We start from the raw sequence: 20,827 nt of genomic DNA on the forward strand, positions 1-20,827 counted from the left end.
AGGCCTTGCAAGACCCAGAACCCTCTCCTATGGTTCCTCCTAAGGAGGTTATAAGACTAAGCCTGTAGCTTACTGAGTCTGAGTCATCTGACACTCAGAAAGGGGGCGGAGATTGTCGGATGAGCAAGCCCAGCCTAAATTGCCAAACCCATTCCATCTTTTTTCAGTTGCTGAGTTTGAAGTATTGTTGGCCAAAGCCAAAAAGGCACTAAATGATGTAACCTCAGCTGACAGTCCAGCATCCACATTAGATCAGAATGTGTTTCTGTCCATGGCGGCCGCAGCAGCGACAGTTCCATTTCCTTCTCTATTCAAAAGTGTGATGTTGGCGGAATGGAATTCCCTGGTGTCTTCTAAGCTGGCAATGCCATTTCCTGAAAAGTTGTACAACTTATCTTCTGAGATTGTCTATCCTAGCTATCCCACCCGCCGACGCACCTGTGGCCCAGCTGGTGTCGGGAGCGGTCATGAAAGGTTCCCAAAGACAAGAAGGCGGATTCCTTGCTGAAAGGGTACACAAGGCCTCTACTATGGTCATCAGGGTGGTGACAACAAATTCTATCTTCGTGAGGGCTTCCATGTTATGGGTGAAGGAACTGGTACAGTACATTCCCCCCCAAAAATACTAAGTTGCACCAAGGCATGAATAAGTTGGCTCTGGCGGCGGCTCTCATAGCCAATTCAAGTTTAGATTATATACAGCACACATTTCATACGATAGCTTCAGGGGTTGTGGCTTATGGTTAAAAAATTGGAGTGTCGACGCAAAGTCCAAAATTACCTTGACTGCAACACCCTTCCACGGTAACATGTTGTTTGGCAATTCATTGGAGCAAGTCTTGGTAGAGATATGTGATAAGAAAAAGGCCATGCCTGAGTTGCACAAGAACTTTTGAGGCTCTTTCGGGCCGTGTCATCTTCCTCTTTTCCTTTCATCTGTTTAGAAACTATGCCAGACTGCCTGAACAGCAGTTCATAGACAACCACTCTACTCCCTTCAGACAGAATTGGTGCCAGCAGTGGAGTTCTAGGGGTAGAAGAACTAACAGAACACGGTGCAGCCTTCTGTACAGCCAGAACTCCGCCACCCAAAACCGTAACCAATGACTCCCTGGTGGGGGCCACTCTCCTTCATTTTTCGGGGGCCTGGGCTTCCAGCATCTCCAACCGTTGGGTGCTGGAGGTGGTTCAAAATGGCTACTCAATAGAGTTCAACACCTGCCCCCCGGATTTTTTCCTAGAGACACCAACATCCAGGAGTCTGATGAAGCAACAGCCGATGAGTCAGGCTATTCAACATCTTCTGCAGGTCCAAGCCATAACATTGGTTCCTTTCTGTTTTTAGTTCCAAAGGAGGACAGTTCTTGGTAGGCCATCTTAGACCTGAAGCGTTTGAATTGTTTTGTGCAGAAAAAAGACATTCCAGATGGAGTATCTCAAGACCATCATGGAGGCAATACAGTTTCAGGACTTTCTGACATCTATAGACCTTTCAGAAGCCTATCTTCATGTGCCTATCTATCCAGGTTTTCAGAGATACCTGTGATTTGCCTATGGGCAGCAGCATTACCAATACTGAGCCATGCCCTTTGGCCTGTTGTCAGCTCCACGGAGTTGAAGGCCATATGCCTCGCCCTGAGTCATTTCCGGTCCACACTGCAGTATGTTCACGTGTTTGATTGGACGGACAATGTGACCACCAAGGCCAACATAAACAAACAAGGGGTACAAGGTCTTGGTCCTTGATGGGGTCCAACCTCCTTTTTGCCTGAGCAGAGGCAAATCTCAGATCGATCATGGCAGAGTATCTAAGTGGGTCCTCCAATCTACAAGCAGATTGGCAGAGTCAGCAAGCGATCAACCTAGCGCAGTGGGCGCTTCACCCAGAGGTGTTTTTGCAACTGACATCCATCTTGGGATGTCCGTCAACAGACCTGTTTGCGTCACACCAGAATGTGCAGCTTCTTTGATTCTACTCTCTCTTCCTGTGTCCTTGAGCGGAGCAGATAGACGCTCTTGGAGCTTCTTGGCTGAGGGGTCTCTTGTACATGTTTCCTTCAGTGGCCATCATCAGCAAGGTGGTTCAAAAGATCATGATAGAGGAGGTGGAGATCATCTTAGTGGCCACATTGGCCCCAGAGGTCATGGTTTTCTGATATGTTGTCTCTGTCCACCAACCACGATGGCAACTCCCTCTTAGACAAGATCTGCTCTACCAGGGCCTGCTATTCCATCTGGACCCAGAGTGGCTCAGTCTTCACACCTGGAAGTTGAGCATGAGTCATTAGTTACAAAGGGCTATTCTAGCTCTGTTCAGGACACTATTCTGGCATCCAGGCGGAGTTCAACAAATCACATCTATCAGGCTATCTGGGCTACCTTCTCGTGTTGGGGACGTAGGAAGGGAATTTCCCCGGTTTCAACAGGCATACCAGAAGTGTTGTCCTTCCTCCAGTCTGATTTGGAGATGGGGCTTCAGCCGAGTACCTTGAAGCACCAGATTTCGGTGCTGGGCATAGTTAAACTGGGGTTTTCTACTCTACAACCTCATATCAGGTGATTTCTCAAAGGGGTCACCAATATTGCACCCCCTCCTGTACACAGGTTTTCATCCTGGGAATTAAATAAGGTGCTCAATGCTTACTAAAGCTCCATTTGAGCCTCTGCGCCATGTGTCCTTAAAATTCTTATCCTTTAAGGTTTTATTTTTAGTGGCAATTACCTCTGTGCGCAAAGTTTCTGAGTTTTCTGCTCTCTTGGTGTGTAAGGAGCTCTGCATTATTCAGAAGGAAGTTGGGGTCCTTAAATTAGATCTTATCTTTGTCCCTAAGGTCAATTCTGATTTTTCATGGTGCGCAGGAGGTGATGTTGCCTTCCTTTTGTCCCTCTCCTTCCCATCATAAAGAGAGGGCATGGCATACATTAGATCTCCATAGGGCAGTGAAGGTGTACATCAAACGTTCCAGTCTCACTCATAGTTCAGACTCATTTTTTGTTTCCTTTCATCCGATAGCACTAGGGTCCAAGGTGTCTAAAACTACCTTAGCTCATTGGTTAAATGCGGCTATTACACTAGCATACAAGTCATTGCAACTGCCGGTTCCTTCTGGCATTAGGGCGCATTCTGCCAGGAGTGCATCCACCGCAGCGGCATTCTCAGCTAACATGCCTTTGTCTGAAATATGCAAGGTGGCTACCTGATCACCGCTATCACCTTTTAGCAAGCATTACAAAATTATGTCGTTTCACTTGGCTCGAGCAGCCATGGGATATACAGTTTTACAGCAGGTGGTCTAGGTCACCGCTCCCTTGTCTTTGGAAATAAAGTATTGTAAAGGCAGGAGGGGAACTTTCAGGCATAGCAAAATTTAAGGAGCCGCCATTCCTCAAATTTTGCCACCATAGGCAGATGACTCCTCTGCTTATGTGCTAATCCTCCAGTGAGAATAACACAATTGTATGTTTGTCCCACTGTCTTTTTAAGTGGTTAGATGGTTGTTGTGGATTGTTGTTAATAAAGTTTGTTCTTCTCATTTAGTAATCTGTTTATAGGGAAAGGAAATGCAAAGATCTTTTATGCCTTGAAGATAGGACTAAACACTGGGGAAGTCCTTACAGAGTTTTGTCATGTGCAATCAAAATTCTATAAATGTGGATGAGTAAGGGGGTGAGAGTGAAATTGATTTTTTAACATTTATATTCCATCTTCCTCAAACTATTCAAGGCTGCTCACAATAATAAAATAAAACATTTCAATCCATTATAAAATGACCCACAGATTCCTAGAGTAGGGATTTGCCATACTGGTAGTGTAGAGATTTATGTGGTACTGTACATGAAATTAGTTAGAAAGTTGACTCCTTAGTTCTCTGCATAACACAAGACATCCTATACTGTAGTTTCAAAATGTGTAAAGGTAAAGTGTGCCTCTGAGTCGACTCCTGGCGACCACAGAGCCCTGTGGTTATCTTTGGTAGGAAGGGTTTACCATTGCCTTGTCCTGCTCAGTATGAGATGATGCCTTTCAGCTTCTTCCAATATCGCTGCTGCCCAATATAGGTGTTTCCATAGTCTGGAAAACATACCAGCGGGGATTCGAACTGGCAACCTCTAGCTTGATCAAGTCATTTCCCCGCTTTTTGGTGAGGTCAAAATTTTTATTTTATTTTTTATTTTGTTGGATGATGGTTTAAATTTTCCTTATATGTTGCTTTGCACTCTCAATTTGTGAACTGATCACTAAATGTAAATATTATAATATGCTTACATATGTAAGCCATTTAACACCAACTGTCCTGTAAGGGTGAGAGAGGCAGGCAAATAAATCACATACCTGCCTTGCTCCAGCTGGATTGTCATCTCCGTCCCCTTCCCACAAGGCCAACTTACATCAAATGCATTGTAAAGAAGAAGAATTGTGTATTTTATCTTCCTGTTAACCTTTTATGAAATCAAGTGTTTGAAAAGTTGGGTACAAATCTAATATTTATTTATTTAAGAGTTTATGTTGCTGTAAACTGCCCAGAGGCAACATAAACTCTTAATAAATGAATATTACTGCCTTTAATATGCTACTGTCTGTGAAGGCTCATTCCAAATAAACCATTTTGTATCGAATGTTGATATCATCAGTCCATGTGAGGAGAAGCCCTGCTCTCTGCCCGCCACTTGCCCATGGTCCTGGCTGTGCTGCTGCGCTTCTCCGGGATGGCAGGCCACTTTCAGGACAGGGAAGCTAGTCCTCTGTGGCCACTGCAGATGAAAATCTAGTGGAAAGTTTAGAACTTCTGAAAAGTTTAGAGACTTGAGAACTTTTTTGTTGAGAGGTATATTAACTATATAAACATTCTTAATGTAAATAATGTGTCCATGCAGCTTGTAAAATACATTGTTGTGTAAAATCTCCTATTTCTTAAAAATCCAAAAGAAACCTGTCTTGAATGTAAGAGACCAGATTTTATTTGAAGATTAGATAAAAGTTCAGTGTAACGCTTTTTTATCTCAACCAGTTCATCCATATGGTAGTGCTATGCATATACATATTGTGTGTCCTAAGATAATCTTTTAAAAATCTAATTAACTGTCCTTTGATATACTGAAAATCCCTTTGGGGTATTCTGCATTCCTGTAGGGATCCCTGTGTGCCTGACTGCTTCAGCTGGGTAATCATTTTTCTTGTTTATCCCTAATCCTTTTAATATTTCCTTCCTGCCAATGTTAACTGTACAGTAGTCCTATTGTTTGGCATCTGTTTCAGTGACGACTGCAAGAGACTGCCAAGTGGAAGAAAGGTGTTTTGTCTTTGAGTGTCGGTTTAACAAGGGATATACAATTAAAAGCTGGTGATTTCAACACAGTGACATCAAAGAATATCATGCCATAATTTAGTTTGTACTCTTAGCATCTCTGACAGTGCAGTCCTATGTATATTTACTTAGATGAAGTACTCTAACTACCATGTTCAGTGGTGCTTACTCCTAGACAAGCATGCATAGTATTGCAGCCTAAGTAAAATAGATTACATAAAATGCTGTAAACCTTGTTTTGTTTGATCAAGTACTATTTTACATTCTCCTATGCATGTTTTTGCAATCTTTATTTTTTGACTGATGGAATAGGTCAGTCAACTCAAGTAATTCTTGGTCTTGAAAATTATATAGGATGACAGAAGCTTTTGGAATGCAGAGCCTTATTCTTTTATAGCTTTAGAATGCCAAACCAGCAGATAGAATTGTGCCTGGATTGCTATACAGGTGGACCCCATTATCCACAGGGATTTTGTTCCCGCAGATTACCGCAGGTAACGAAACTGCAGAAAATTAGTAATTCAGTCTATGGGAACGCAGGGGTTAGGTTCCCAGACTAAACACACACACACACACAACCAAGAAAACCACCAATACAGGCCAAATAAAATGTCCTACCATGCTTTGTGGGTCTCCTGGTGTCCAGATGCCCCCCAAAGTCCAATACACCTCCCAAATAACAGATTTTTTTCATTTTCTTTTTAACTTATCCCCTCTGGGGGGCTTCTCTGAGGTGACAGGGGTCTGCAGAGGTTCTCCCTTCCCCTACTGGCCTCCATTATGCACCCATCATCCAATTTGGGCAGTCTTCTGGCCTTTCCCCTTGCGTGGTGGCCATTTTGAAGGCTGCCATGCATGTGCAAATGGCCCTTGCGTGGCCTGGGTCTGTATCCCCCCACTGCCTCTTAGAAGCCTCCCAGAGGGAGTAAATTGAATTTTTTTTTAAAAAAAAAATAATAATTCTTTTACTTTTGGTCCGTGAACCCTCCTGGACCGATCTGAATTGGGGTGGGGGTGGGGTTCAAGGGGGTGCTGGACTGAACTGACCCAGTCTGGGTCTGGTTCAAACTCGAACCAAACTGTGCCAGCCGGTTCCATGCACATTCCTAGTGGTCAGTCTAATTCTTCTAAGAAGCCTACAGATATAAGGGTGATGCCCACATGCTGTGACCTCTCAGAAAATAGTATTCAGTGGCATCTGGCCTTTGAAGAGGGAAGTTTCATTTAGCTACCATAACCAATAGCTGCTACTAGATATATATTTTGTAAATGTGTATAATATTGTTTTAAAGATATTTAAGTGTCAAGCTAGATGTTACATTAAATATCTAGTTGAAAGCCCTTCCCCATCATGATCTGCATCTGGATTGTGTCCATGCATGACTGCCATTTTTGAAAGCAATATTAAGCATTGATTATAGGCTTACAGTAATGTGTAGTTTGGTGCTAAACCAGTGGCTTGCCACATCTTGTTGCAGGTTAATTCTGTACATTACTTACATGTTTGTGCAAAGTACTTTCTCTTCTACTACTAATCAGTTTCATTGGGTGAATATAGTATGGGAGAGAAAATGAGAGTTTTTCACCCCTTTTATCTACTGTTTATGATTTAATAGCCTCTTTCATGACCCGTCCCCCCACATAGTCTCTTCCTTTATCTAAACTGCAAAGCTTCAAAAACTTTCGCTTTTCATCTTAGGGAATGTATACCTACTCTTTAATCATTTTGCTTGCCATTTTCTTCACTCTTTCCAGTTTCAGTGTCCTTTTTGAGTGACATTGATGAAAAGCACTTCTGGTCAACTCCCTATTCTCATAAGCTATTCCTATAACCCTATTTCACACTGTCACAGATTGAAATTGAAATCTGAGAAGTAAAAGGGAAGGTGATATCAGCATGCTGATAGCATCTCTCCAGCTATTGGCACAACGTTGCCCAATTCCTTCATGAACTGAACTGTAGAAGGGAAAGAATGGAGCCCTACAGTGGGGGTCCTGCAGAAATGAGGCTCAGGTTTGATATTACTGTACTGAAATACAGGTACTCCTGCAGAACTGTTCTCAAACTGCAAGGGAAGCACTCCTCTGGGCCTCTGCCATCACCTTTTGGGGGATCAGGTCTGGTAATCTGTATGCATATGCATTATTCTTGCAGTTCATTGGGGGCAGCATTGTGCACCATTCAATCAAACGGTGGGGTTAAAATCCTTCAAATAAATAAGACACCATATCTAGGCATCCATACCTAAACTTTTATTTTGCTATGTTCGCTAAGCTTTCAGGGGATCTTTAGGCTGTTGGAGGTTCGCTGGCAAATTTAGTCTATCTCTTGGTGTGTATATAAGGGCCACAAGTACCCACTACAAAGGTAATGGTCTTCATATGATGGTGGTCTGTTCAGTATTCTTGCTGCTATATTTTGGCATATGCCAATTGAGCATTTCCCAGGAAAGAGGTGCATCTATGTCTGATTCATATGAACAGGACTTTAGAATTGTCCTGTGTCTCTGTTATCATCAGCATAATTGCTTTCTTTTTCCTTGTAAAACAATATTTATTTTTTATTTAATTCGGCCGTGTTAAGAAATTGTACACTTTGTACACATGTATAAGTTTATGAGAGTCCATATATACAAAAATCTAGATAGCTGTGTTCCATTAGAAAACAGAAAACAAAGTAGGGCCATCCAAACTCTTGTGACGTTTAAATATCAGGATAGCATTTTACTGACATCCACACACTGCTTATTTCTGTTTTGTTTTCAGAAGAAAAACCTGACTGCTCCAAAGCCCGTTGTGAAGTACAGTTTTCCCCTCGCTGTCCAGAAGATTCTATTTTGATTGAAGGTTATGCTCCACCTGGTGAATGCTGCCCTCTTCCTAGCCGCTGTGTGTGCAACCCTGCAGGATGTTTGAGGAAAGTTTGCCAGCCAGGCTATTTGAATATATTGGTTTCTAAAGCATCGGTTAAACCAGGGGAATGCTGTGACTTCTATGAATGTAAACCAGGTAATGTGTACTGCTTGCTTGCTTGCTTGCAACTTTGCCAGTGTTTAGACATAAATCTAGTGCAAACAATCCAGTGTGGGATCCTTTGGGAGCCTGGTTGCTCTCATCACTGTGGCACTGTCATAGAAAATGCCACCCTTTACCATATATCTGATCAAGACAGGAGCACCAATGCAGTAATGTACATGCAAAGTAAATCAGTGCAGGTGCTAAAATGTTCTTATTAGTTACACCAATTTCTAGTATTAAGTGACATAACTAATTAGCCCATTTTTCTCTTTGAGGGGAAGACCGCAGCTAGTGTTGAGATAGCTCCCCCACTGTCACCACCAGGCAGGAAAGCAGGTTCTATTTATGTATCTGAAGGAGGAGAGACCCTACCTGCAATTGCATGAGCCTGCAAACTTCTACAGGCGTTCTCCAGCTTTTTAAATGAGTGTTGTTGTTTTAGAAGACACTGTCTACAAAATTAAAGGAAATGCTACCCTATTTCCATTAGCCATTCTAGTGATAGTTATTTTGGTGGTGATTTGGGACTGAGCCTTCTCTGTGGCTGCCCCAGGGCTCTGGAATATGCTTCCTGTCAAAAGAAGAGCATCTCCATCTCTGATTGCTTAAAAAAAAACAAAAAACCCAAGAGGCACCTGTTTTCCTGAGCTTTTAGTTAAACTGTTTAACCTGTTTTAAATTGTTTGTTTTTATTCTGTGAAATTGATTTGTTTTTAATTCTGTTTTTACATTCGTTGTATTTTAAATTACATACACTGCCTAGGGATTCACACACCAGACAGTATATAAAAATATAATTTAATAAATAAATATGTATATGCTACAGCAACATGTGGAAGCCAAATATACTCAAATAAAAACAACCCTGTTTTTATTTTGAAATATAGTCGGTGCTGTTAAACCTTCATACCATGAAGGCCTAGTCTACCTATAGTCTATTAGTAAGTAGCAGTAGGGTCCATTATTGTCATCTTGCCAAAGCAAGACGTGTTTGAAACTTTTTTCTGGTTTGTTTTTTCTAATAGTGTTCAGCGACTGTAGTACAGTGGAATGCCCTCCTGTTCAGCAAGTTGTTTGTCCCTTGGATAGCTATGAAACCCAAGTCAGGCTGACAGCTGATGGATGTTGTACTCTTCCTACAAGGTTTGTTATGCATTTGATATGAGTTCATAGTCACTGTATATAATGTTGTTGCTTAATGACCCAAAGCTGTTAAAGTTAGAAGTACCAAAAAGTCCCTGGTGTGTTGATGGTTAAGTATGTCTGTTTCTCTGGATGAGTCAAGGAACAGAAGTGTTGAATTTGTAATGAAGAATTGCTAGTGTGCATGTTGAGCTATTGTTGTGTGAGTGTTAATGTCTGAAATGGAATAAGTACTATCTGTTTTCCGGTTCTGAGATCTGTTTTATGAGAGGAGTTAGTAAGTGAATCTTAATAACTAAACCACTTAAGGAGAATTAACAATTTTTCTCATTTGTGTTTAAAAAAATTAGTAGGAAAAAACTTTAGCCAACAGTTCTTCTATTTTTATTAACCTGGGTTTTCATAACATATTTAGAAAGGCAGTACAAGAAAAGCTTATTTTATAGACAGTAACAATACAAGCAAATGAATTTGGTTTCAAACAGATTAATGTCATATTTAATGTCTGCTACTTTCACTATGTTATATGTGAACATGGGTTTTAGGTTTGTGACCTAGAGGGTGTCCTTAAATGTTTGGTTATGTAGATAGCATCAAAAAATTCATTGAACTTTGTCTAATGAGAAGCTGAACATCTTTACAGCTTCTGATGTAGAAGCCAAAATGTATGACATTGTAACCTCTTGAGCCATATTCAGGGCCACTGCAGCATCTTGATATTTAGGATGAGGATCAAGAGATGAGAGATCTCTGGACTTGTACAAAGGTTTTCCCATTCAAGCTAGATACTCTTTTCCTTATCCCATGTTAAGCAGTTGAGACCTACCAGATACTAAAGATATGGATTCTAGCCCTCTCTACATGCAGAATATTCCACAATCCAATCCTGTACTTTGTATATCCTGCCTTTGCTACCAGAGACCTCCAGATATTTTCTTAGAGCCATCTGACAGGGCATAAACCAGTCCAAGCTGAAGCATGGGCCTTGGCCTTTTGGAACTACAGTAGAGTAGGGTGGGTACAAGGAAGCATATTCATACTTAAAACTCTGTTGCTGGCCTCCTGGGTATTGAACCTTAGCCCCTGCCTACCAGAGACCAGAAGACCACCTTATGGTGCAGTGGGGAAACGACTTGATTAGCAAGCCAGAGGTTGCTGGTTCAGATCCCCGCTGGTATGTTTCCCAGACTATGGGAAACACCTATATCGGGCAGCAGTGATATAGGGAAATGCTGAAAGGCATCATCTCATACTGTGCAGGAGGTGGCACTGTATTCTACCAAAGACAACCATAGGGCTCTGTGGTTGCCAGAAGTCGACACTGACTCGATGGCACACTTTACCTTTACCAGAGACCAGTCCTTTTACTTTAGTTCTGCAGCATTAAACATTTCCTGCCTGAGGCCTCCAACTATTGCATCACCTTGCAGCTAGCTTCATCTGTTGCCTGTTGGAGGGACAAAAGCTCCAACTGCCTCATGACAGATGGCTTCTGTAGTCCTGACATTGATCATAGGAGGAAGAGGACATTGTCTTTGTCAGGGTGGATTTGATTTAAATCAAACTGATTTAATTCACGATTTAAATCACGATTTAAATCACTAGTCAGTAAGGCTTGATTTAAATCATAGTTTTCTACATAAAGACTAATTCTTGCTGGTATAACTTTAATATGCAAGTAGATGAAGATTTTTAGAATAACAACTTTTCATATTAGTTTTTTTTATCCCCAGTTTAATAGGTTAATCATTCATATTTGGACAACTTTTCTGTTGTACTTAGGAAGGAGAAAAATAATCATTACCTTAAAAATAACAATTTAAATAGATTTATTCAACTGAAACAATAACATTACAGCATATGTTATTTGCTTAAACAAACATCCATGTTTGTTAACTAATTTGGCTAAACAAAATATATATATTTTAAGAAATTTAGACTGTCAGCCCAGCCTACACATGAAAAACTTAAATACTGTCCTCTGTAGCTCACTCGTCATCTTCATCTTCTTCTTTGTTCATAATCTGGAAAAGAAAAACAAGCTTTCCTGCTTTATCGAGTCCCAAACGATTTCTCAATTTAGAATGAATGAGTCCAAAGGAAGAGAATATTCTTTCAACGTCTGCAGAAGAAGCTACTGCTGTTAAAAGTGAAATCATTACTTGAACAGTCTCTAAATCCAAGTGCTTAAGTGACTTCCACCAGTTCACTGGTGTGACTTTCTTTAAAATATCTTCAGCAAACATATATTTCTTGAATGGTTCCCCCTTAGCTTTGAAGTTTATTATAGTTGGCATTACAGATGGATGATTGCTGGATACCCATGTCATAGCTAACTCCTCTTCCTCAGCACTTAAGTTTTGACCCTGGTACTGGATATTGACAATATTTGCCAAAAAATGAGCTGGAGACAGTACTTGTCCCATTCGTTTTTTTAATGCTTGTAATTTAATTCTGTCCATGTGTAGTTCTGTTTTTAAGTGTTCACTCACTTCCTTCCAAATTTCAACAGCATCAGCAATAAAACAGCTATTTTTCTGTATTTTGTTTAAAGATTCAGAGATGGGTTTCAGGATGCTCAGCATATGTTCAACATTTCTCTTAAGCCCAATGTTGAGGATTTTGGCCGTGACAGTGCCATCTATTTTATCTCGATTTTGTTCACAAACTGTCATCAGAATAGGCCAGTTCTTGATATACTGCTCAAAACAGTCCACCACAGAGTTCCATCTAACATCTTGTGGGAGCGTTAGCTTGGTTCCACCCATCCTTTTCAGAGCTGCTGCAGCAAAGTGATTATTACGGAAGTATTTAGCAATTTCAACAACATTAGTCTTTATTTCTGGAACACTTAAGTCTTTGGCTAAGAGGTGCAGCAAATGAGCACTGCAACCATATGTTATTAGCTTTGTATTCCCTTCCTGCTCTTCTAAATTTCTTCTCATCTTGGATACATTTGCAGCATTGTCTGTGACCAAACTGCGTACTAGACATTTGAATTTTTGTTCACATGTTGTTATAGCTTTTACTGCCACTTCTTGTAAGTATTCTGCTGTGTGTGCATTTCCTGACGTATCAATTGTTTGTGCAAGGAAGACTTTCCCTTCTTCTGTTGTTATACAAGCACATACAATAGGATCATTGTGGACATTACTCCACCCATCAATACTTAGGTTAACAATTCTACCCTCCAGAGCTGTTGCACATTGCTCCATTTCTCTGTCATACACTTTATCCGGCAGTTTCCCTGCAACATCTGCTCTGCTGGGTGGACTGTATCCTGGTCTCAGTGACTGAACCATATTAATGAAATGTGGGTTCTCAGTCAGACGGAAAGAAGAGTTCGTTGCATAAACAAACTGGGCAATTTTTTCATCAATTAACTCTTTTTCTAATCTGCTAGTTTTTATCACAAACTTATCTATGGTGGTTCCAGGAGGGAAGGATTTTTTCTTTCTTTTAGGTGATAGCGATATGTGGCTGTGGGTGTCTGATGATGATGCTAATGAAGCACTATCCTGGATGGATAACTCTGAAACTGTAGAACAGGAGGATGGTGATCTTGAAGGTGGATAGTTTCCAGAATCCATGAATTCCCCTAAACAAAAAAGTCAATGCTGTTATTTTATTGTTTATACAATTTCTGCTTATTGTACACAGCACTGCCCCAAAAGGAATATTTGCTTTCTTCATAACTGTACCAAATGACAGTAACATGCAGTAATAATAAGAAATATAATTTTGCTCAAACATGACAGTTCAATGCAGTCTTTAGAAATATTATATGATTCAATAAAAATGTTTACCAACCTGAAGATCCTGCCTGTTCAAATGTGTTTCTTTGGTCATCTTCATCACAGCACTTCTCATGATGTTGCCTCATTCGGGCCACCAGGCCTTGCATTTCTTTGTTGCAGTGTTTGCATTTTGCACGCATGCCTGCCTTACCGATAGGTAAAGGAACTTCATTAAGATATTGCCAAACTGGGTCTCTTTTACGGCCTGCTGCCATTATAGGCTTTTTCCTCCAAGGAAAGAATGTGATAAACCTCAGGTCATACACACAAAAAGATCCAAAGACTTGTCTGTCTGTGGCTATGCAGTATTGTGCTCAGAAAGTTTCACTTTCATTTTGTACTGCTTGTCTGCTTGCCCCTCACTTCTTGAAACTTAGCACTGAAGGGGTTGATTCTGTATTCATAGGTTTGTAGAACAATAGGATTAAGGTCTTTTTCTCAACTCTGTTCATGTCATAACATTTTTGCTGTGAAGAAGAGGCATGTGATCTCTGCTGAGTCAAATTCAGTTTTGAGAACTGCAAAAGTAAACCAAGCATCTGTGATAATATCTTGTAGGCAGAGAAACTGCCCAATAATCTTACAAAAACCTCTGGAAGAGCATGACATTGTGAATGGATTAATGGAATTTATTTACCAAAAAAATTAAACATATACAGCCTTATTCTAAACGAATCTTTTATTTCATGATGGAATAACCTTTGGATGGTAATATATTTTCCTCAAAAAGCATTTTATTTTTAAAAATCCGATTTAAATAAAAAAAAATCCGATTTTTTTTATTTATTTTTAAAAAATCATTGATTTTTATCCACCCTGTTCTTTGTTTGGAAGCTCTAGCTGGAACAGAATTTTTTACCTGATAGATGTGGGACACATTACATTTCTGCACCAGAATCTGTACTGGTTAATGTCCAATTCAGTTTGAAGTGTTGCTCAAATCCATCTTACATTTTGCCCTAGAGCAACCTGCAGATTACTTATGTGCCCTGCATAAAGGGGAATCCTGTATCTTGAACCTTTTAGATAGGGTGAGTTACAGATGCAAATAATTTACATGTTGCAAATAATTTACATTATATTGAAATAATAAGAGATGCAAATAATTTACCATGACCCTGGCTTGAGTGATCACTGTAAAAAAGGAGGGAGCTCATTCTATGTCTGAATGATTCCAGACATCATTTCATAGAACTTGGAAGTCTTATAGCTTTGTCTGAGCTTTGCTCTCTAGAGCAGGGTTTCATAGCCTTGGGCCCCCAGATGTTGTTGGACTACAACTCCCAGAATTCCCAGACAAAGGCCACTGGGGCTGGGAATTATGGGAGTTGAAGTCCAATAACATCTGGGGACCCAAGGTTAAGAATCCCTGCTCTAGAGGACAAACTTGATTAGCAACACAATATACTGGCAATTATCAAATAAACATACAAATGTAGAAGAATAATTTTTTTAAAATCTTGTTTTCTATATTCCTAATCTATAATGCAATAGGAAACTTTATGAGCTGGTGCATAACAATTACTGACAGGTTTGAGGGGAAATGATTTCTTTCTTCAACTTGGAAGTTTGATCTATTATTATTTTTCTTTATCTAATTCCAAATCTGAATCCAATTCCAAATCTGAGAGCATGACAATGTCCTCCAATCCCGCTGTACTTGTCCCCCACAAATCCTCCCCCCACTTCTTACCTTTCTTATTTCTCTTGCAGCAGGATAATTAAGGGACATCTGTTTTCAACCCTTTCCTCTTTAAAGACACATGTCAGGAATGTTAAAAAAGCTATAATTCTTAGCATTCATTGCATCTGACATGCAGCCATTTGCAGCATGTCAGGAATTGAAGGGGGAAGGGTGGAAAGATATGCTGCCACCAAGCAATAAGAAAGGTAAGGGATGGGTGGTTGACTGGGAAGCAGGGCTTCAGTTTCTCTCCAGCTTGGATTAAAATCCAAATTAGAGAACGTTTGGGTTATAGTGCTTGCCTTGCATTGTAGGTGAGCATTAAAAAACCACTGAATTTGACTTCCAGTGTTCAGCAGCATCTCTGAATAACCTAGGACGTCATTACACTGAAACCTCCAATCGCTCCATTTCACCAGAACTCTTAAATTCTACTCTGTCTCTTGCACTAATATAGTTGAAGATAGTGGTGCACATGTTGTTTAGGCTTAGGTGGGTGGAGCAAGAGCTCCACCCTCACAAGGAGCCTGTGAACTAGCTGCCTGCATTCAAGGCTTGCCTTGCAGTGCACAAGGAGAGGGATGAGGATGCCATTTTAATTTCTACCCCCTCTCCACAAACACCCTTTTTGTTGCCAAGGATTTGTCACTGAGGGTTGCACAGCCCTTGTCCTCCTGTACTGTGCTGCAAGGCAAGCCTTGAGCGCAGCTAAATTACCAATTCCTTGTGGGGGTGGAACGTTTGCTCTACACTCCTAAGCCTGTTTAATATATTGGCCATTAGGATTTAAAATGATGTAATCAGATGATAGAATCATAACCACAGTTAATGAACCTGTAGTTTGATATCCTGGTTTATTATTAATCTCTTGTGACATCTGTTTGACTTAATTCTTCAGACTACTTCCCAAAATAAAAAAAGAATGTGTTCAGGCATGGCTCAGATGTCTGTTCAGGTATCTTCCACAGCGAAGACAGACAAATAATTCACTTTAGTTTATCTCTAAAATCCCTATTCTCCTCTATCTCACCTTTCAGTCCCTTGTTATCCAATAGTCCTGCAGCCTTCTTGGCTCATTTCTTGCTCCCGATATATTTTTTTAAATGTCCAGTGTTTGCTTTTAATGTTTAGAGCAATTAGATTATTATTATTATTTTTTGTTTACACAGTCAGACAGGTGTTATTGACTGGTTTGTTTTATCCAGACATCAAGTCCTTCCCAAGGACCTGGGATGCCAGAATTTTATCATCAATACTGTTGGTTATTATAGATATCGTCGCAAAATATAGGCTGTTCCCAGTAAAGTTGCTTTTTGTAATTGGCTGATGGTGATTTCTGTGGCCCCTATGGTGCTGAGGTGCTCTTCAAGGTCTTTTGGAACTGCACCCAGGGCGCCAATTACCACTGGGATTATTTTGGTCTTTTTCTGCCACAGCCTTTCAATTTCAATTTGTAGATCTTTGTATTTGGTGATTTTTTCGATTTCGTTTTCTTCTGTTCTGCTATCCCCTGGTATTGCTATGTCAATTATTTTAACTTGTTTTTCTTTCTTCTCGGCTACAGTTATATCTGGTGTATTGTGTGGCAGATGTTTGTCTGTCATCAGAAGTCCCATAATATTTTCACAACTTCGTTTTCGACAACTTTTTCTATTTTATGGTCCCACCAATGTTTGGCTATAGGTAGCTTGTATTTTTTGCAAATGTTCCAGTGTATCATCCCTGCTACCTTGTCATGCCTTTGTTTGTAGTCAGTCTGTGCAATCTTTTTATAACAGCTGATTAGGTGGTCCACTGTTTCATCTGCTTCTTTACAAAGGCGGCACTTGCTGTTTGTTGTAGATTTTCGACTTTTGCTCTTATTGCATTTGTTCTTAGTGCCTGTTCTTGTGCAGCCAGTATTAAACCCTCTGTTTCTTTCTTCAAGTTGCCATTCTTAAGCCATTGCCAGGTCTTGCTGTTGTCTGATTTCCCACTTATATTGTGCAAATATTGACCATGCAGGGGCTTATTTCTCCATTTTTCTGCTCAGTTCTTGACTTGTTCTTTCTTGTAGGCCTGCTTTGTTTCATTGGTGTTGAATAGTTTCTCGTTATTGACCATTTGAAGTGCATCTTCTTCACTGTCCTTTGATATATTCTTCAAGGCCTCTTTTCTCCTCCTCTACTGTTTGATGGACTTGCAGCATTCCTCTTCCACCTGAGCTGTGAGGGAGGTATAGCCTATCTACATCACTGCGGGGGTTCAGAGCATGATTGATGGTCATGATTTTCCTGGTCTTACGATCCAGCGTCTCTAGCTCTGCCTGGGTCCAGTCTATTATTCCTGCAGTGTATCTGATAACAGGTATAGCCCAGGTGTTTATGGCTTGTATGGTGTTCCCGCCATTGAGTTTGGACTTGAGGATTTTTCTAACTCTCTTCATGTATTCACTTCCAATTTTTCTTTTAACTTCAGTGTGTGCAATGTTATCAGCCTGGAGAATGCCCAAGTAATGTTCTTTCTCTTCCAGGTTCTTGATCTTGCTTCCATTGGGCAGTTCTGTTCCTTCTGTTTTTGTTATTTTCCCCCTGCTCATTATTAATGCAGCACACTTGTCTAGTCCAAACTCCATTGCTATATCGCTACTGAATATACGGACAGTGTTTAGCAGTGATTCAATTTCTGACTGGGACTTTCCATACAACTTCAGATCGTCCATGTACAGCAGATGGTTTATTTTACTTGATGTTTTAGATGATGATGATTATTATTATTATTATTTCAATTTCAATTTTTATACCTCCCTTCCAAAAATGGCTCAAGGCGGTTTACACAGAGAAATAATAAATAAATAAATAAATAAATAAATGATGGATTCCTGTCTCCAAAGGGCTCAAAATCTAAAAGAAACATAAGATAGACACCAGCAACAGTCACTGGAAGTATTGTGTTGGGAGTGAATAGGTCCAGTTACTCTCCCCTGCTAAATAATTTGATAAAATGATAAAATAAATTAAAATAAATAAAGAGGATCATCATGTTAAAAGGTGCCTCTTTGCCAAGTTGCATCTCTTATTGTCACCTTACATTTCTTTTGCCAGAGTGTGTTCCATTTTGTTCTCATTTGGGGAAGGCTTCAGTTTTTTTGAAGGAAGTCTTCTTGACCCTTCTCATTAACCATTCTGGCATCTTCTTGGCCTTAATAGTCTAAATCTGTGTATTCACTTTAGCTGAGTTTCTGTTATTGTGATTTGACCCTCTTGAATTCCCTTGCAGCTTTATTTTTACTAGTCCGCTCATTTTTTAGAAGTTTCCTCTCTTAGTTCCTTGACAATGTGTGTATATGTGTGTGTGTGATAAATATATCACACATTGATGTGTGTTTGTGTGTAGATAGATAGATAGATTTAATAGCACTGCATTTGACTTTGGTCACTCTTCCCAATCAGTTCGATCACACTTGCATCTGGTGCCACTCCAGTATTGCCTCATCTCTGGTTTTGTAACTAACAATTTTAAGACACAGGCTTTTAGGGTAGCTAGAAATATTTTTCAGTATATTCGGGGAGCTCCCCTGGAGTGTAGAAAACCCCTGTCTTGTCTGTGGGTGGCCTCATTTCACTGAGATACTGAAAAGCATGAAACAACCCCATTCACTTTTAGAAGGAATGATTATTTGTGTGAAACGCTCCATTTGAGTCCATATTGATCTTTTTTCCACATTTTGACTCCACTTTGTACAGAAGTTAGTGTTAAGGTTTTAAAAGCATATTTGTTAGACTGAAGTATGTGTTTGAACATTTGTCTGAGATATGTATTTTCTTCCATACTTTACCTCTTTACCTCGGCTACTTATTTCCTCTTTAAAGAAGATTACATTCATGCTGTTGTATTTCTAAGGAACTTGGTTCTAAATGTTCCCTGTAGGTAGATTAATGTCTGAACAGTTGAGGTTTATTATGCATACAAGCATGTTCTGTTTGAAAAACTGTAGGGCAGAAACAGTCTGGGGTGGGAGTATAGACACATTTTGTATTGTTCACTTTGGTATGAGTGGCGCTGAAGTGGGATGCATAAGTAAAGGATCTGAAGCAGTTTGAACTTAAAACATTAACAAATAATCTTGTAATACGATGAATGTGCTGTAATTGGAAGTACTATGTATTATACAAATCCTGATTACTCTGATCACCAGGCCTCCACATTTTCATTTGCCAAGCAAGCATTCTCCATGTCTCCTTTCTCTTTTCAAATGCAGGAAAGTGGGGTGGGGGGAGGCCTTGGCTGCTGTCGAGCTGTGCTGCCTGGATCACCCAGCCAAATGGCAGCCTAATAGGCACAAACCATGCCTCTTTTTCATGCTTTTGGGCAAGAAAAGGAAGGCAGGGACCCTTGGGTGCTGCTCAGCCAAATTGGCATATTCTTTGCCTCCCAAAGGCAGGGGTGTAGTTCATTGGCAAAGGGGTAGCAGGCAGTCACGATTTTGGCTTGGAAATGAAGTCAGCCAGAATTGTGGGACCCTGCCAATAATATTTTCTTGTGTTTGCATATCATTTCAAATTGAAAACCTTATCACCTATGTTGATTTATTTGCTCAAGATAGTGATAATGAGGACATCCTAGTAGTTTTAAAGGGTGCAACTGCTTTATCACCTTTATCTTGGTGGGTCTCACAACAGAACTGTAAGATAGGTACCTACTTACATTTTTATAACCTAGGAACATAGGAAGCTGCCATATACTGAGTCAGACCATTGGTCTATCTAGTTCAGTACTGTCTTCACAGACTGGCAACGACTTCTTCAAGGTTGCAGGCAGGAATCTCTCTCGGCTCTATGTTGGAGAAGCCAGGGAGGGAGCTCGAAACCACCTGCTCTTTCCAGAGCGGCTCCATCCCTTGAGGGGAATTTCTTACAGTACTCACACTTCTAGTCTACCATTTATATGCAGCCAGGGCAGACCCTGCTTAACTAAGGGGACAAGTCATGCTTGCTACCACAAGACCAGCACTCCTCAACTAGAAAGAGGAAAACAGGCACTCAGGAACTGACCTTTGTTTCAGTACTTTCACACACTCCTATGTTGAGGTGAAACGTGATACACTAGTCTTCTGATAAAAGTCAAGCCCATTCTGTCCATTTGAACAAATGTTAAATCTTGTTTACCATGTTGTTTTTTAAAATAGTTATGTTGTCTTTTTATTATGTAACCGGAGACAATCAATTTGTTATTACCAGCTGTTTTAATCCCTGTTTGTGCTTTCCCCTCTCATATATTGCCTCATTTATTTATGGAGCTTTTAATGCTTCGATTTCAGGTGCGAATGTCTCTCTGGTTTATGTGGTGTTCCAAAATGCGAGGCAGGCTACATCCCCCAAATAGTGTCGCGTGGAGACGGAACACCTGGCAAGTGCTGTGATGTCTTTGAATGTGTCAATGGTATGTGATGTTCATAGTGTACATAAGCTGAAAGTTTTGAGGTGATGATATATTAATATCATGCTGTCCAATATGAGGCCTAACAAAAACTCCAGTAGAATTGAGGCAGAAGCTGCTGCAGGATGATTCCCTACTCAGACTTCTTATGTGGGTAGGTCTTCTATGTAAAGATATTAACATTAATTTGCCATGTCTCCCAGCCAAACTTTGTATTTTAAAAAAATCTTGCATATAATTTTAATATTGAACTTGGAGCATACCAACACCCTTAGTTGGAGGTTCCCAAGCAAGCATGCTGCCTGTAGTTTTTGCTTGACAATCATGGGTGGTTATGGTGGGGGAGGAAATATCTTTTCCAGAAAAAAAAATGGTTTGGTTTGCTTTGGTTTGGTTTGCTTTGGTTTGGTTGATATTCTGCCTTTCCAAAGATGGCTCAGGGCAGTTTATGTTAAAAACAA

At 40.2% G+C, this 20,827-nt stretch overlaps 1 protein-coding gene across 6 annotated transcripts in view; it reads left to right on the forward strand.

Moving 5' to 3' along the window:
- CRIM1 (cysteine rich transmembrane BMP regulator 1) overlaps positions 1 to 20,827 on the forward strand; it is a 249,767-nt gene that overhangs the window by 145,226 nt on the left and 83,714 nt on the right. For all 6 annotated transcript variants that reach the window (XM_053302986.1, XM_053302971.1, XM_053302965.1 and 3 more), the window contains 3 exons: positions 8,073 to 8,315; positions 9,350 to 9,467; positions 20,248 to 20,369. In XM_053302986.1, coding sequence (XP_053158961.1) covers positions 8,073 to 8,315; positions 9,350 to 9,467; positions 20,248 to 20,369 — 483 coding nt within the window. The remainder of the gene's footprint in view (positions 1 to 8,072; positions 8,316 to 9,349; positions 9,468 to 20,247; positions 20,370 to 20,827) is intronic.

This window comes from Hemicordylus capensis, chromosome 1 (genome assembly GCF_027244095.1).
Source record: "Hemicordylus capensis ecotype Gifberg chromosome 1, rHemCap1.1.pri, whole genome shotgun sequence".
Classification (NCBI taxonomy): domain Eukaryota; kingdom Metazoa; phylum Chordata; class Lepidosauria; order Squamata; family Cordylidae; genus Hemicordylus; species Hemicordylus capensis.